The sequence below is a fragment of the Drosophila arizonae genome, chromosome X (assembly GCF_054131065.1).
Source record: "Drosophila arizonae isolate 15081-1271.41 chromosome X, UAZ_ARI_1.0, whole genome shotgun sequence".
In the NCBI taxonomy this organism is placed as follows: domain Eukaryota; kingdom Metazoa; phylum Arthropoda; class Insecta; order Diptera; family Drosophilidae; genus Drosophila; species Drosophila arizonae.
The window spans coordinates 30,890,944-30,908,047 of record NC_142927.1 but is presented as its reverse complement, the minus strand read 5'-3'; the positions used below and the strand labels follow the sequence as shown (position 1 = coordinate 30,908,047).

The window sequence follows — 17,104 nt, the reverse complement described above, 5'->3', positions numbered from 1 at the left end:
CGGCCACTAGGGGCGTGTCAATCGGCATTTATAGTGCCCATATTGCGGTATTTATATGCGTCAGCCATCTATTTATGTATTTGTACACATAAATAGGCTTAATAGGCATTGATAGCAGGGAAGGAAACATTTTTATAAAACAAGTAAGAAAACTCTAGTCGAGAGTGCTCGACTAGATACTACCCTGAACCCAACAAATAAAGATGCCCATTTAGTATGGCTGAAATTTCAATTTCGATGTATTTAAAAATATAAATAAAATACCAAACTCATTTAATAAAATATTTAAAATATTTTGAAAAAATTAAAAAAAAATAACATCAGTTGCATCGATCGGGATTCGAACCGCGACTTTTCGATCGAGCGTCATGCAGCTAACACACTACGCCACCTCACTTCTGCAAGTGGCGTTGGCAAAACTCAAATAGATTCACTGCTGCAGCGCCATCTACCAAAACTAAACGAAACTAACAGCTGATGTGATTCAACGAATGTTTCTAGAAGAAGTTTGAATGCGTGTGCACACATACGATGCTGTTGTAGCTGCTGCACGTGCGTTTGTTAATTGGCCAAATATTTGATTATTTTTTATTAATTTTTGACTGAACGGAATTTAATGAAACTTTCAGCATATGATCTACATATTGAATATTTGAAAAATTAAGAAAAAAGAAAAATTATTCACAATTAGCTATAGTGGCATCTGATTTGAGCTTGAATGTTTTTACTCGATAAAAACATAACGGGATAATTTATCGAATTTTAAAAGCAAACTCGACGTCCGCGCTGTATATACGGTCATTTAAAAAAAATTCAAGTCTCTAGCTCTTATATCTTCGGAAATCGACGCGTTCAAACATACGGACAGACGGACAGACAGACAGACGGACAGTAGTGCTGGGAAAAGATCGATCTTTACGTAGATCGATATTTCGATATTATGTATGGGTCTCAGATCGATGTATCGATATTTTCATAAACATATTTTAACTCCCAAAATTAAAAAAAAAGTTTTCATATAAAAAACAAAAGATGAATTTCTTATTAAAATTAAAAAAAGTTTCATATAAACTAAACTAAACTATGTAACAAAGATTATATTATTTAATAAAATCATTTACTTCGTCCAATCAATTTTGTTTATAAAGAGCAGCATATCTACTTGCTGCGGCTTGAGACAACTCCTTTTCTCATTTACTATGTGTCCAGCTTTGCTGAACATTCGTTCACTTTCTGTGGACGTTGCTGGGACGCACAAAAACTTTTTCACGCATCTTTTAAATGCGTTGTCAGTTGAGATCTGTGAAGAAATTGTTTTAATTAAAAATGATTTACTCTTATGTTATGTATTTTTACCTTCCAGTAGTCCAATGGGGAAATACTTGGTTCAACATTTTGTACATTTTGTACATTTGGCAGACTTGCCATCCGCACACTTTTTAAAATAATCCCATACCCCAGACATACCATATTTGGTCCTCTTACGTGGTATCTCCTCCTCTCCATTTTCCTTATCCGCGTCGCAATCTACAAACAAATGCGTGTTTGTTACATTATTTTAAAACGCAAAAGCTGCAGACCACGTGTGTGGCTGACATAAGCAGTAAAATAATATTTACCTTCGCCATTGTCCTTGCTCTTTAAAAACTTATCCATTTCTCTACAACACTACCAACACCAAAATCCTAAATGAAAAGTGGGTTACGTTAGTATTTGAATTATATTGTTAAAATAATTTGCAAATTACCTGACAGTCTTATCCGACGCTTTTAATTCAAGTGATGGGGAATTAATGGTATAGTGATGGCGATATATCAAGTATCGAAGTTTTCTACATCGATATTTTCGATGGATATAAAACATCGATATATCGTTTGCTAGATCGATCTTTTTCCCAGCACTAACGGACAGGGCCAAATCGACTCAGCTCGTCGCCCTGATCAAGAATATATGTATATACTTTGTGGGGTCTGCCACACCTCCTTCTGCCTGTTACATACATTTCAACAAAACCATTATACCCTGATTTCCCATTTTCAATGGGTTCAGGGTATAATTAATAAAATACATATAAAAAAGCTAAAATAACAAAAATTTGCAGTTTACAAAAAGTGTTTTCCGCTGGATTTGAACTCGCACCCAAGCCAAATAGCATGTTCATGTCAAAATATCTAAAATAAAGATCGCCGGTGCTTCTGCCTATAGCACCACCGCGTCGTTTAAAACAACAGTAGTTAAAACGAAATCACATTATTGTTATGACGCCACATAGCAGAGAAAAGCCAGTGTAGTGGCTGGAAATTCAAAAACAATGCAAAGACAAATCAATCGCAACGAGATTCTTAGAATATGCTAGAGTACGCATTTATGTGTGCATACATACACACATTCAAATGAGCGCGTGTATAGGGCTGGAATGCTTGATGCTATGCGTGCAGACTTACATACATATATATGTACATATGTATGTATTTGCGTATACATATGTACATATGTACTTGAGGGCTATTTAAGAAGAAACAAATTTAAATTTATAAAATTATTCGACTTAGAAAAAGAAGAGTATTAAGTGCCATTCATTCAAGCTCGCATCTTCCCAATAAAATATATATTTTATAAAAAACGAAATATGTATGAAAAAAAAAGTAACACCTTTAGCCTTTAGCACCCGCACCACTGCTTTGCTTGCCCAGCCAGTTGCTAAAATAGAATAGCTTATTAAGAGAGCGTCATCAGACAAGAGTACAGTAACGGCTAGAAAGTCCAGAAATCAATCGAAATTCTGTCCGTACGCATAGAATAGACGATGAGTATGTGCATAATAATAATTTTTTTTTGTAAAATGTACAAAAACAATGTAACTAAAATTTGGTCATCATATTAGCGCCCCTGCGATAAATTCATTTTAAATAAGTTATTGACCAAAATTAACACCTACATATTAAGCTATTATTATTTTTATGTAGTATTAGTAGTGCGTATTACCGTCTTTTGTTGGAAATTCCTTCAAAATTTCGATTAGAAATTGATTTAGAAAGTTGTTCACTATAATTCAAGGATATGGTTGACGAAGCGTGTTCAATACCTTCGATTAACTCTGTCTTTGTACTATAATGCTTTCCGGACTCATATACTTTCCTGACCAACCATCGCCAGACGTTTTCAATGCTATTAAGGGCGAGTGAGTATGGTGGCCACTCCATGAGATCAATTTGTTGGCCCTGAATCCAGGACTTTACGGATAGAGCGATCTGAATTAGAGCATTGTCATGTTATAGAAATGCGGAACAGCAGTTTTAAACACGGTATTATGTCCTATGCGTTCATGCGCGATGTCAAAAATTGAAGCTTGCAAGTGCTGTAACAAGATATTGCACCCTACAACAACGCCACACCACCCCCCGCCGCAGCGGCTTGGCAAGCATTCCAAATAATGTTCTTCTATGCGTAAGTCATGGAAATAATAATTATAGCCATCAGTTCCTTCAAATTCAATTTTTTTCATCAGAAAACACAAAATGCTGCCATTGGGTAGACCACGTCATGTATGCTGGGGCAAAATTAATGCGTATTTCTTTTCTCAGCATATCGACTGGTATATTTTTTTTTTAAATCCTGACTCTTTAAGTAATTAACTTTCTTAATTACTCTTTGGATCATTGATAAGCATTTGGGGCGCTAATCTGATGACGCATTTTTTGCGAAAATAAAGAAAAATAGAAAATAAAACATAACGGGTTTTCACTCGCGCTTTTCTTTGGTATGAGAGACATCTCATATGATGATAATGAAATAAAAAACAAGTAAAGAGCTCTAGTCGAGACTGCTCGACTACGAGATCCCCTGAACCCTTGGAGCAATAGATATTTCAATAATTTTTCGCGTCTTTCAGCTTCCACAAGAAACACGCACACACACAGGGACGTACGCACACACAGGAATACATACACACACACGCATACTCACACAAACGCATACACACACACACACATACACACACACATACACAAACGCATACACACACACATACACAAACGCATACACACATACACACACAAGCATCCACGCATAAACACGCATGGGCTGCAGTGTGCGCTTACTATGAGAACTTAATTGTTTAATAACTTTTTTTATGGACGTGTAAGGATCCAATTTTCCAGCTGGGGCAGCGTCAGTTTACCCAGGGTGGATACCACAAGAAAATTTGTGATTCGCTGTGACCGGAATTCGGAGAGGGGGGGGGGGCATAGGGAACAACGGGGGCAATGCTGAGGGTTTGGCCTCTCAGCGAACGGGCATAGCCGCGCTCTCTACTTTAACTACTCAATGCCGGGATGCGCCTCGGCCAAATGACGAAATATGCAACGAGGAGGGACGGGGGGAAATGGGATCTACTAGCACCATTCAGATTCACTTCTTCACAATCTCTTTATTTCACAACTCTCTTAATTTCTTAATCTCGCTATTAACTATGGTCGCGCTCACCCACTAGCCTTCAGTCTCGCTGTCGCTCACTAACTTTCAGTCTCGCTGTCACTCACTAATTAAAACTTATATCGCTCTCCAGCCACCTCCACACCTCGGCCGCGCGCTCCGCTTCGGCGTCGGCAATGCAACTCACCACAGCTTCGGGCCCTTTGAACTTTTCGCCGCGAAAGTCGAAACCATGGTTGCATTGCCGATCGCTGCGACTTGCGCGGGCATTTGAAAACGACTTATGTGAGGTGGCTCATCGAGCCGCCTTACACCCCCCCCCCCCCCCCTTACTTTGTAGGGCGATGGTCACGCTTCCCGAAGGTGCGACCGTCACGTTTATTGCGCTCCCTTCGATCCAGATGCGGAAACGTGTCCTCCTACGCGGTAGCCTTCGCCTCTGCAACTCCCGTTGCACCACCTGGATTGTGTGTTCGTCTAGCGTCGCGCCTGCTGGACGGATCCGCCAGCCGTCTGGGATGGTCGGTGTTGGCTTGAAAGGGATGGAGCCCTCACCCATGAGGATTTCGAACAAGTTCGGCTCCCACCCATCCAGAATGTCGGCCATGTCGGCCAGCAGTCTGGCCTCATCCTCCTCCAGCTCTGGCGCCACGCACGGCTCTTCTTGTGGCTCGTGTCTGCCTTGTTCCGGACCCCGGGCTCGTTCTCCTTCTTCAGGGATACCCTGATCTGGCTCAAAGGGGGTTGTTTGGTGATTCCCTCCCGTTTGGCGCAACTTCGCCGCCACACCCGCCAAATCGACCCTCGGGATCTTTCTGGCCGGGCTCTTCGACGGACTCCGCCAGTAACGGCGTCGGAGTGGGGGGCTCGATTCGCTCTCCTCGTCGCTGGATTCCGATTCGAGAGGTGCGGCTCGCGCCTTCCTCCTCTCGCCTCGCCGCGTCCACCATGATGGGGACCGTCGCCCTTCGTCCCGCGCCGCAGTCTCCGGGTCGAGTGGTGCGGCGAAAGGATTGCGCTCCCGGCCGTCACCCTGTCCCCGCGACGGAGATTGGTCTTCAGAGGACTCCGCTCCCCACTGTCTCCTTTCTCCCTCCGGCGACTGGACCTCTCGCGTCTCCTCTTCTTCGTCCGGCGACTGGACCTCTCGCGTCTCCTCTTCCTCGTCCGGCGACTGGAGGGCGGCGCATTCCTTCGGCACTGGCATCGCTGGCGGCGTCGAGGGGGTTTGTGGCTCCTCCACGTATGGCTGCGCCCCTCGAGACTGGGGTATCTGCACGTAGATGGTGGTGAACTCTACCTTCATTAACATCACGCACCCATCGAGCCTCTCGGCGATGTTGATTGAGGATCGATGGACCGTGTGTTTAAATTTTGGTGGTGGTCGCTCCTCACGAGGCCTGTAATAATCCCGGCCCATCCTCGGGTCGCCTCGTCGTTGGTACCCCGTGCCCGGGAATGGCTCGGTGTCAGCGTCGCTGACATCTTCCACGCCAGCCGCCTCTTCTTCCTCCCTCTCGTCCTCACTGCTGATTACGATAGTCTCGTTCTCCATCGTCGTTATATCTGAAAACTCAAGCATAAATGATCCACTTCTAGGATACTGCCTCCCAAACTACTAGTTAGTAAATCAACTTTCACGAGATACTATGGAGGGGGTTGGGTAACAGGTTTGAGGTGGGGAAGGGTGTGACTGAGGTGTGTTGCCGTCAGTGTTCAGGGATGGCCCCTCGGCCTTCGTCCCGCTCTTCCTCGCTCTCGTCGCCGTCGTGATGGAAAGACTTGAGCTGGGAGATGTTAGCTACCCTTCTTTTGCGTTCGCCGCGCCTGGCGAGGCGCACGATGTTGGGAGAGACAAAGCTAACGATCCGGAACGGGCCGTCATACTTCGGTGCCAGTTTCGCTGCGAAGCCATCTGCCGCGTTGGACAACTGGTGCTGCCTTAACAGGACTGACGAACCTAGCTTCGCCCTCCATTCGCGTCTACGCAGGTTATAGTAGCGGCTTTGATCGCTCGAGGCACTCTGCAGGTTATTGGGGGCGATCGCGAACACTTCCCTCATCCTGTCTCTTTTGGCGTCTGGGTGAAGCCCCTCCGTCGCCGATCCGGGTGTAACTTCGTCGTACAGGGCAGCCGGCAGGCGTGGCTCTCGCCCTAACATCAGAAACGCCGGGCTGAACCCCGTAGAGTCCGACACGCTGGTATTGACAGCCAGCGTTATTTCCGGCAGTAACTCATCCCATGAGCTCTGATGACCCTGGACGTATTGTGCTATCATCGTTTTTATCGTACGATTAGCCCTCTCCGTCGGATTCTCCTGTGGCGAGTACGGCGCTGTATGTTTGAGTGTCACCCCCAGGGACTCCATGAACGCCTTGAAGCTCCTGCTCGTAAATTGAACGCCGTTGTCGCAGACGAATGTCCTGGGTACTCCAAATCTGCTGAGTATCCGTTCCCGGAACGCCAACTGCAGATGCGCGGTAGTAGCCTTCCTCAACGGCACCAGCTCCACCCACTTAGCGAAAGCGTCGTGGAACACCAACAGCATTGTGTTCCCCCGCTTGGATCGGGGCAAAGGTCCCACGAAATCCGCGCACAGGACTGCCATCGGCTCCGCTACCTGCCTGGTCAGCATCTGTCCGGCCGGCTTCTATTGTACGCCCTTGAATTTCTGGCACGTCTCGCAGCGCTTCACGTAACGAGCGGCATCTCGGGACATACCTGGCCAATAGTATCGCTGTGCTAATCTTGTCGCCGTTTTCCTCACACCTTGGTGTCCCGCCGTGGGGGCGTCGTGGCACTCCTGGAGTACCCGGTTCCTTTGGCCTTCCGGGACGCATAGCTTCCAGGGGATGTAATCCTCGTCGTCCGTCCGATGCCCCAGGTTGCGGTACAAGTGTCCATTCTCCTCCACGTAGTCTCTAAACTTCTCGGGGTTACTAGCGATGCTCTCACGCATCCTTGCTACCCACTTGCAAGGGTAGTAAGCCTCCACCGCTTGTTGGCAGCTCTCCAAGGGTTGGCGAGACAATGCATCGGCCACCACGTTTAGGCTCCCCGGCGATAACGAACGTCGAACTGGAATTGCTGTAGTTCCAACGCCCATCAGGCGATCCTGCCCGTGGGGCTCTCTATCGAGTTCAGCCATTTCAACGCCAGGTGGTCTGTTACCACGTCGAATCTGTAACCTTCCAGATAGCAACGCATCTTCTTGATTGCCCAAACGATCGCGAGGCACTCTTTCTCCGTGGCCGAATAGTTCGCCTCCGTTTTCGTCAGTCTTCGGCTGGCGTAGGCTATGACTCGTTCTCGACCCTCGATTTCCTGAGTTAGCACCGCGCCCAGCCCACAGTCGCTGGCGTCGGTTTGCAGCACAAATTTTTCTGAGAAGTCAGGGCATGCCACCGTCATCTGCACTACCTTCTCCGCGAGGGCCACGACTACCTTCATTGTTCGCGTTACGTCTAGCGACGACCCGTCGGCCAACCTTATTCGAGATCGTATCTCCTGCGACTCCCCTTGAACCGCCTGCTGGCGTACGCAGTCCTCAGACATGAAGCTGCGGGTGGCCCCGGTGTCAATCGTAGCGGTCATGATCTGGCCCCCGATCCTCACCGTCGCGACGATCCTTCCTTCCTTTACCCTTAACGGGTATCCGCCTCTCTCTCTTGGTATTAATCGGCGCCACCCCGCTTCATAGACGTACGATCTACATGAAACTTTCAGATTATGATTATAACATGAATATACATGTAATTGCCAAAGCACAACTCTCTAGTATTTGAAATACGCTTTTTACAAAAGTGTGGGTGAGGGGGTGAATTTAGAGGTGGGGGGTAAATTTTAGCAAAAACCTAAATTGTATAAATTGCATGTAAGCATACATTGACAATTTGGAGACTCTAGCAATAAAGGTGTAGAAGATATGGTTTTATAACTGGCTTTCGATAAGGTTTTTTATCGATAAAAAAAAATATCGGGATGAGTTATCGACTTTTAATGTTAAACTTGATATGCGCGCTGTAATTACGGACATTTTAAAAAAAATTGAAGTCTCTAGCTCTTATATGTTCTGAAATCGACGCGTTCATACATACGAACAGACGGACAGACGGACGGACAGACAGACGGGCAGGGCCAAATCAACTCAGCTCGTCACCCTGATCAAGAATATATATACTTTGTGGGGTCTGACACGCCTCCTTCTCCCTGTTACATACATTTCAACAAAACCATTATACCCTGATTTCCCATTGAAAATGGGTTCAGGGTATAAAAATGTACTCGAAGTGCATTTCATGGACGACTTGCGAACCGACATCGGAAATGTATGTACAGGTATATCGTTTTTCTCTATATATCGATAACTATTGCCGATATTTTATTATCGATCAAAAACCTTATCGAAAGGTAGCTAGAGCTTGCAAATTTTAAATGTAGACTTATATGTATTTTATATAATTTCGATTTTTGTTGTAATTTAGCCCCCACCCCTATATCCACCCCCTCACCATCACCTTTGTAAAAGGCGTATTTCAAGCACTAGAGACTTGTGCTTTGGAATGTACATACATTTTCACAATACGATTACGCTCTGAAATTAAGATTGTACGTCTAGAAATTAAATTATTCAACAAATAAATTATTTTAATGTTGCCCACACTGCATCGCAGCCCAAGCGCAGTCGCTGCGCTTACTGCGCAGTTAGCAGAGCACGCTCTAATACGTGCGTGTGTATGTATGTGTGCCGAAAAGAAGTGCAGAGTGATTAGGATCAGTGTTGCCGTATTGGCGTATTTTCGACCAGATCTGGCTTATTTTTAAGTGCGCGTGCGGAAAATATTTGAAAATTGCGGATAGCGGAAAATCTGGCTAATTTATGAATAGAATCAGCTAATACATATTTTGTTTAATTTCTGACAACTATTAAAGGCTAATATCACTAGTTCTGCAATACTTTCATCTCTAACATACATATAATGTTTCAGTAGATTTGCTGTTGCGCTTCGCACACATATGTTACCTTGGCAGAATGCCAAAATGGAAGAGTCTTTAGCCAAGTCTATTTAATAAAATATTAAATAAGAAATAGGATGAACATTGATACGTTAAACTCAATATCAACCATAAAGTCTCATTAAAACAGAAACTTATATTTTTAAAATTTTACATCCGAATTGAGCTGAGATAACAGATGATGTTTTGATTACAGAGTTTTTCCAAACTGCCTCAAATCGATCGAAACCAAGAAATATTTAAATTATGAGACCGAAAAGTCTGTAGACTATAATGTTAAAATTTCTATTATTTTCGTTTTGTTTTTCATGAAAATGAAATGTTTGTTACAATATTTGTACGTGTATCTACTACAAAAAAAAAAAAAAAACAATTCTAAAATATTAGCTTATTTTTCAGCTGATTGTTTCTAGAATTAAGCTTATTTTTGCTTATTTTTTGTCCTGATTCAGCAGACTCGACTAGAGTCTTCTTTTTTTTTCGTTCATTACTGGGCTCATTACTATTCTATTCAATCAATGAATTTGTCGAAGCAATTGTAGTGGAGGCATTGCAGGTTTTATCTAAAATGTAATACGAGTATATACATTCAGTTTATATAATAGCAAATTTGTATACCCTGAACCCATTTTCAATGGGAAATCAGGGTATAATGGTTTTGTTGAAATGTATGAAACAGGGAGAAGGAAGCGTGGCAGACCTCACAAAGTAATATATTCTCGATCAGGGTGACGAGCTGAGTTGATTTGGCCCTGTCCGTCTGTCCGTATGTATGAACGCGTCGATTTCAGAAGATATAAGAGCTAGAGACTTCAATTTTTTTTTAAATGTCCGTAATTACAGCGCGCATATCAAGTTTATCATTAAAAGTCGATAACTCATCCCAATCTTTTTTTATCGATAAAAAACCTTATCGAAAACCAGTTATAAAATTATATCTTCTACACCTTTATTGCTAGATTATTAAATTAACCCCCCACCTCTAAATTCACCCCCTCACCCTCACTTTTGTAAAAAGCGTATTTCAAATACTAGAGAATTGTGCTTTGGCAATTACATGCATATTCATGTTATTATCATAATCTCAAAGTTTCATGAAGATCGTACGTCCATAAAAAAAGTTATTAAACAATTAAGTTCTCATAGTAAGCGCACACTGCAGCCCATGCGTGTTTAGGCGTGGGTGCTTGTGTGTGTATGTGTTTGTGTATTTGTGTGTGTGTATGCGTTTGTGTGTGTATGCGTGTGTGTGTGTGTATGTATGCCTGTGTGTGCGTACGTGCCTGTGTGTGTGTGTGTGTGTGCGTGTTTCTTGTGTAAGCTGAAAGACGCGAAAAATTATTGAAATATCTATTGCTCCAAGGGTTCAGGGGATCTCGTAGTCGAGCAGTCTTGACTAGAGCTTTCTTACTTGTTATTAAACTTAATGTACCCTCCGCATAAAATACTTACTTGATAAAACGATAAATTTGTCGATTTTTGAAGATAAACTACCGATTTTACAGAAATGTATGTTATACTTATCACCTATTTACTAATCGACCAAAATCCAGACCAAACACACCAAAAATAAATATTATTTTGTCTTAATAGAAAATTTCACCAGTTACATGTGTTTGATTTGTCACTCACATTAAAACGGCGTTATGTCGATATCGACAAAAGTCCATCGATATATTATGGTTGATGGTTGAGTAATAGTAGGTTATGCGAAGGTGTCAGAATTTCAGAAAATGGAGGCTCGCGTTTATATTTTTATGAAAATCAAGTCATCATCGTTTACCGCGAACTAGTTTACTGCATGGGTACCCATGCCAGGACTAGTTACATGGGTACCCATGCCAGGGGTGGTGATGTGAGTACCCATGAAAGGGCTAATTACATGGGTATCCATGAAATGGGTGGTAAAAGAATGAACAAATTTTAAATATTTATAATTTTTTTTTTATTTAAAAAAAAATTTTTTTTTCTATATTATATTTTTCTATAGTACATTAATTTATATAATTTCATTTTCAGTTTTTTTTTTGTTGACGCATGAATTTAAAAAAAAAACTTTTTCTGCAGCTGCATGGCCTTTCTCAGTTGCTCTTCGGCCGATCCATTGCCGACAACCAGATTTATTGCATCTAGGGAAAAAATGTGAAGATAAAATTTTGTAATTAAACCGGCAATGAATTAAATAATACTTACCAATTAAAACGTCATAGAAAGCGCTCTCTTTTTTAAGGCAGCTTTGCCTTGAACGCCATCTACATTGTATGCTAACACAATTGGCCATAATATTCTTTAGGTTTTTCGAAATTCCCCCAGCCATAATATGGATCCTAACCGCATCAATCTGTAAACAAAGTATGAATTAGGATTTAAGAAACAATCGAAACTGTGTTTATACTAACATAAAGCTCTCGGTTTGTGTTGTTAATTTCCGTATTTAGTTCCTTAAGGGCTTTTACGGTCTGGATAGGAAATCGTTTAGCCACTTGTTGTCCTTGTCCGTGCTGTTTTGTAAGTCCTTTTATGGTGGCAGTCTGCTCGGAGGAAGCTTCCACAAGGACCCCGATTTTTTCGTGTGTTACTTTTTGGTCAGCTAAGTTTTAATATATTTAAATTAAATATATAGGTATGCATATTTATACCTCTTAAAGAATTAATTTCCTCTACAAGAATATCCAGTTTTTCCTGAACCACTTTCGTTTCGGCTGAAAAATAAGTAAAAAAAATTTATTAGATAATTTTAAATAAAATATCGTGACACACTTACCACGTGACTTAAACAGAGGAATGCGGTCAATATTCACATCAATAATTAATTTGTTGTCATTACAATAAGTTGAGGTCAAAAGTTTATTAATTTGATGTTTAATGCCTATGTGTAAATAAAGACCTCCATCAATATGTGTTATTTCTGTTTTTTTTTTGGCGAACTATATTTGTAGAATGGGCCGACATCTAAGTTATGGCTTTTCGATATTTTAATTAAGTCAATCGCGCAGTCACGCGTCGGCCTATGCTTTCGGAACCACAACGTTAGCTGTTCATTTATTATTTCTTTTTTTTTTCGCTTTTATTATTTATGTTTGTCACATTTAAAACTTCGTCAACTTGAACTTCATTTTCATTATTTTTTTTTTTTTGTTTTCTCCCCTTTCTGGAGTATTTTCTGACGGCGCAGCACAATACAATTTGTTTCAGTATTTTTATGCCCTGAACCCATTGAAAATGGGAAATCAGGGTATAATGGTTTTGTGAAAAAGTATGTAACGGGCAGAAGGAGGCGTGGCAGACCCCACAAAGCATATATATTCTTGATCAGCGCGACGAGCTGAGTCGATATAGCACTGTCCGTCCGTCCGTCCGTCCGTATGAGTGCGTCGATCTCAGAAGTTATAAGAGCTAGAGAGCTGAAATTTGGCATGCATACTCGTGAGTACCATACGCAGTACGAGTTTGCTTTATTTTTTCGATAAATCGTCCGATAACTTTTTTTATCGAGAATAATCGAAAAATTGATTTTGTTTTTTTTAGCCTAGTTTGAACCTTTTTAAACCTAGAGTCTTCAAATTGTATAATTGCGTTGTAAATAAAAATAAATCGATATAAAGATTTTGTAATTTACAGATTTTGTATACCACGCCCCCTTCTCCCCCAATTTGTAAAAAACGCATTTCAAGTACTAGAGACTTGGGCTTTGGAATGTACACACATATTCACCATATGATTACGCTCTAAAAGTTTCATTAAGATCGTATGTCTACAAAAGAAATTGTTCAACAAAAAATTCTCATAATATTGCCCACACTGCAGCGCAGCCCAAGCGCAGTCGCTGCTTACTGCGCAGTTAGCAGAGCGCAGGCTTATGCGTGCGTGTGGATGCATATGTATGCATGTGTGCATAAAAGAAGTGCAGAATGATTAGAATATCAGCTTGGAGGGTTTAGGGTATCTCCTAATCGAGCAGTCTCGACTGGAGCTTTCTTACTTGTTTTTTCCTTCACTATGCACTATTCGCAAAACACCAAAAATATATGTGATGATAGTACCGTTTTTTTTGTTTATGTTTTCTGCCGTTTCATGCATGTTTGTTTGTTTTTTGGTGTGTTGCTCGGTGGTTCGGCATTCGCTTACCATAGGGTCAGTCAAGTAAGTACCCATGTAAGGACTAGTGGGGAAGGTAGTTCAACTACGGTCAATCGCCACCTTCAGTACTACAGGGTACATACATGTACGTCTACATATAGTTTATGTTTTCATCAATCTAAGAAAAGTTTTTAAAAGTCAACCCTTAAATTATATTATAATAATTATAATACACAAAAAGCCATTTCACCCTATGTCGTCCAATCTCTTGTCTCTTTGTGGCATGAAAACAGAAAAACCCTGATTTAAAAATCTGACTCAGTCACTTTTTTTTTTTGTAATAACAAAAATGTTTGAAGTTTGGAAATATTTGATTAGTTGTTGAAAATTATTGATACTGATAGATAGTTAGTTTTTAAAATTAGTAAGTCGCTTGTCGTTCTTGGATCGGTTAAGTCAACTTTTGTGTGTCTAGACTTGCTTACCGATTGACTTTCGTAGGGTGTAGGAAGCATAGCGAGTATATTATTATATTTTATAAGTGGCAGCTGAAAAACATCGCACGCCTTGCCAAAAATTTTACTCTCTATTTTTGTAACTCTTAAATATTTATTTTTTATTCTACCTGGCAATCGCAATCGTTACGGGGATTAGTTTGCAGACATGAATCGTCAAAGCATTGTTCCAGCCCAGGGCATGACGCCACACTCGACAAGGCGCGAATCGGAGCGCACCTGCTGGATATGCTTTGCCACGGAGGCCGAGAACCGCATGGCCACTTGGCTGCATCCGTGTCAGTGCAGCGGCAGTACTAAGTGGGTGCACGAGAGCTGCCTTTATCGCTGGATCGACGAGAAGCAGAACGGGAATTCGCGCACCAAGGTCACCTGCATGCAGTGTCGCGTCGAATACATCATTATCTTTCCAAAGGTGAGCCGCGTGGCCACGATCCTGGAGCGCATCCAGAATTTCATCCGCCAATGCTGCCCGTTTTTGGCAGCAAGCGCGTTCTTGGGCTCCGTCTATTGGACGGCTGTCACCTATGGTGGCATTACGGTCATCCAGGTGTTTGGCCAGCAACGCGGCATGGAACTTATGGAGAAGGGGGACCCAGTCTTTCTGCTGGTCGGGCTACCCTTCATCCCAGTGGCACTGATACTCAGCCGTCTCATACGCTGGGAAGACGCCGTGCTGCGGCTCTGGCACAAACGCCGCGCCATTGCAGGCAGCTTGCCTCTTATCAATCGTCTGTTCAATCGGCAGTCCATGCCCGGAGAACTGGTGCCGCTGCCAGTGCCCGATGAGCCCGTGCAGTTCTCTCGCCTCTTCTGCGGTGGCATTCTGTTGCCCAGCATTGCCAAGCTAATGGGCAATATCATTTATAGGAACATGTCACCTCCGCTATATCGGACACTGCTTGGTGGCGCAACGTTCATCGGGGTGAAGGGCATCCTAACCATATATTTGCGACAAAAACAGTATCTGAGCAAAACGCGCCGCCACATTGTCGACTATACAGAGGAGAATGTGCGTCTGTATATGTCGAACCCAGGGGATCAATCTCCGGAAAATGCACGCCAAATAGCCGGCTCTGAGGACAATGAATCGGAGTTTGGCGAGGAGTATGGGGTTTTGGATTACGATGTAGATGAGGCTGAGGGAATGGATTTTAATGTGGATATGGATGTGAATGTGGATATGGATGTGAATGAGGATATGGATGTGGATATGAATGTGGATATGGATGTGGCTATGCAGGTAAATATGGACATCATTACGGACGTGGATAATGAGGCTGCCGATGCGGACGTCGATGTCGATCCGGATGCGACGCAAACGTCGGAGATAGATGATTCCGAGTTCAATGATGTTAGAAATCGTGTTATTATAAGCGTACCAGGCCGCCCATATACATTGTTTCTTAGCTAAATTGAAACATGATTCTAACCAAACCAGGCATCGGAATGCCTCCAATGACAAAACCACATGCGTGGAAATTCCAAGGGCCATCACAATCTAAATTCTTTTGTGTTTTAAATACATAGTTTTGCTGTACTAAGCATAAACGTAAACGACAACAAATTTTCAAATAATCGTCTCTTAGTTGATTTACTTTCCTTTTATACCCTGAGCCCATTTTCAATGGGAATTCAGGGTATAATGGTTTTGTTGAAATATATGTAAAAGGCAGAAGGAGGCGTGGCAGACCACACAAAGTATATATATTCTTGATCAGGACGACGAGCTGAGTTGATTTAGCCTTGTCCGTCTGTTTGTCTGTCCGTTTGTCAGTATGTTTGAACGCGTCGATTTCAGAAGATACAAGAGCTAGAGACCTCAATTTTTTTTTTGTAAAATGTCCGTGTATACCACGTGGATATCGAGTTTTGCTTTAAAAATCGATAACTCCTCCCGATATTTTTATACCCTGAACCCATTGAAAATGGGAAATCAGGGTATAATGGTTTTGTGAAAAAGTAACGGGCAGAAGGAGGCGTAGCAGACCCCACAAAGCATATATATTCTTGATCAGCGCGACGAGCTGAGTCGATATATCCCTGTCCGTCTGTCCGTCCGTCCGTCCGTATGAGTGCGTCGATCTCAGAAGTTATAAGAGCTAGAGAGCTGAAATTTGGCATGCATACTCGTGTGTACCATACGCAGTACGAGTTTGCTTTATTTTTTTCGATAAATCATCCGATAACTTTTTATCGAGAATAATCGAAAATTTGATTTTGTTTTTTTAGCCTAATTTGAGCATTTTTAGACCTGGAGTCTTCAAGGCTCTAGCCGGTCTTTGTATTATTTATATGTATAATATCATAAATATATTTTAGAAAAATGGGCGTGTCACCGCCCACCCAAAAAAAAAAATTAATTAAAATTTTTTATTATTTTTTTTTTTTTTAGAATTTTGCTTGTTAATACTTTAAAATAATAATTTTAATTGAAAACAAAGATTTGAAGAAGAAATAATCTGATCAGATGTATCCATTGCTCTATTACAACCAGCGAAATGATGGATTCTGCTATCCTTCCATGCGTGATGAAATTTGTCTGATTTATAGACCTGGTTGTGCAAATCAGACCCTTCTTTGCCAAAAATGCCTACAGGATGAATAGCATTTTACATAATCTGCCTCGAATGAACAATTATTTTTAAAGAGTTGCCTTTTTCATTGAGCCAAATATCACACAGGACAGCTCGCAGGCACCTGCTAAAAATTGATTTGCGACGGTTGTGCGCTAAAGTGCACATTGAAACAAAGGCATTGAAATCACAATTAATTGCTCTATGACATGCAATTGGAATTATATTTATGCGCCCTTATGGCTGTTTTATATGTCTTTGCAAAGTTTAATTTTATTTACAAGAAATGGCATTTGACAACACTTGCTAATTTTACAATAAATGAATAAAATAAGTTCAAACATCAAAATCGGGTACCACTAATTGTAAGGTGAAGACACATGCTTTTCGAAGATAACAGCTGACTTTAAAAGCTGTTAGGCTTAACAGTTGACTGTTATTCAACATTTTGGGTACAGTATCTTAAAGTTTGGAGTTTTATT

At 41.8% G+C, this 17,104-nt stretch overlaps 3 protein-coding genes across 29 annotated transcripts in view; 1 reads left to right on the top strand and 2 right to left on the bottom strand.

The window, feature by feature from the left end:
* Nucleotides 1-875: 875 nt before the first annotated feature.
* Nucleotides 876-6,966, bottom strand: LOC149268148 (uncharacterized). The gene is made up of 4 exons (XM_089476076.1): nt 1,748-6,966; nt 1,620-1,685; nt 1,357-1,527; nt 876-1,300 (listed from the first exon to the last, which is right to left on the bottom strand). Exon 1 carries the CDS (start codon nt 6,014-6,016, stop codon nt 4,730-4,732), a length of 1,287 nt encoding a protein of 428 aa, XP_089332202.1. The 5' UTR covers nt 6,017-6,966; the 3' UTR covers nt 876-1,300; nt 1,357-1,527; nt 1,620-1,685; nt 1,748-4,729.
* Nucleotides 6,967-11,392: 4,426 nt separating this feature from the next.
* LOC149268147 (uncharacterized) overlaps nt 11,393-17,104 on the bottom strand; it is a 38,634-nt gene continuing 32,922 nt past the window's right edge. For 4 of the 27 annotated variants that reach the window (XR_016271407.1, XR_016271411.1, XR_016271404.1 and 1 more), the window contains 5 exons: nt 12,216-12,320; nt 12,091-12,153; nt 11,851-12,029; nt 11,645-11,792; nt 11,393-11,580 (listed from right to left, as the gene is read on the bottom strand). Coding sequence is in view for 9 of the 27 variants with exons in the window: in XM_089476078.1 (XP_089332204.1) it covers nt 11,495-11,580; nt 11,645-11,792; nt 11,851-12,041; nt 12,091-12,153; nt 12,216-12,320 (593 nt within the window). In the remaining 18 variants the exon portion in view is untranslated. Of the gene's footprint in view, nt 11,581-11,644; nt 11,793-11,850; nt 12,042-12,090; nt 12,154-12,215; nt 12,321-17,104 lie in introns of all 27 variants that reach the window. The other 23 variants (XM_089476083.1, XM_089476084.1, XM_089476082.1 and 20 more) reach the window with 14 other exon arrangements.
* LOC108620497 (E3 ubiquitin-protein ligase MARCHF5) lies at nt 13,648-15,613 on the top strand. Its single transcript, XM_089476077.1, has one exon. The coding sequence runs from the start codon at nt 14,195-14,197 to the stop codon at nt 15,458-15,460; it is 1,266 nt and encodes a 421-aa protein (XP_089332203.1). The 5' UTR covers nt 13,648-14,194; the 3' UTR covers nt 15,461-15,613.

Excerpts from the sequence above, each read along its gene's own strand:
- LOC108620497 (XM_089476077.1), top strand. The coding sequence starts at position 14,195 with ATGAATCGTCAAAGCATTGTTCCAGCCCAGGGCATGACGCCACACTCG.
- LOC149268148 (XM_089476076.1), bottom strand. The coding sequence starts at position 6,016 with ATGCTTGAGTTTTCAGATATAACGACGATGGAGAACGAGACTATCGTA.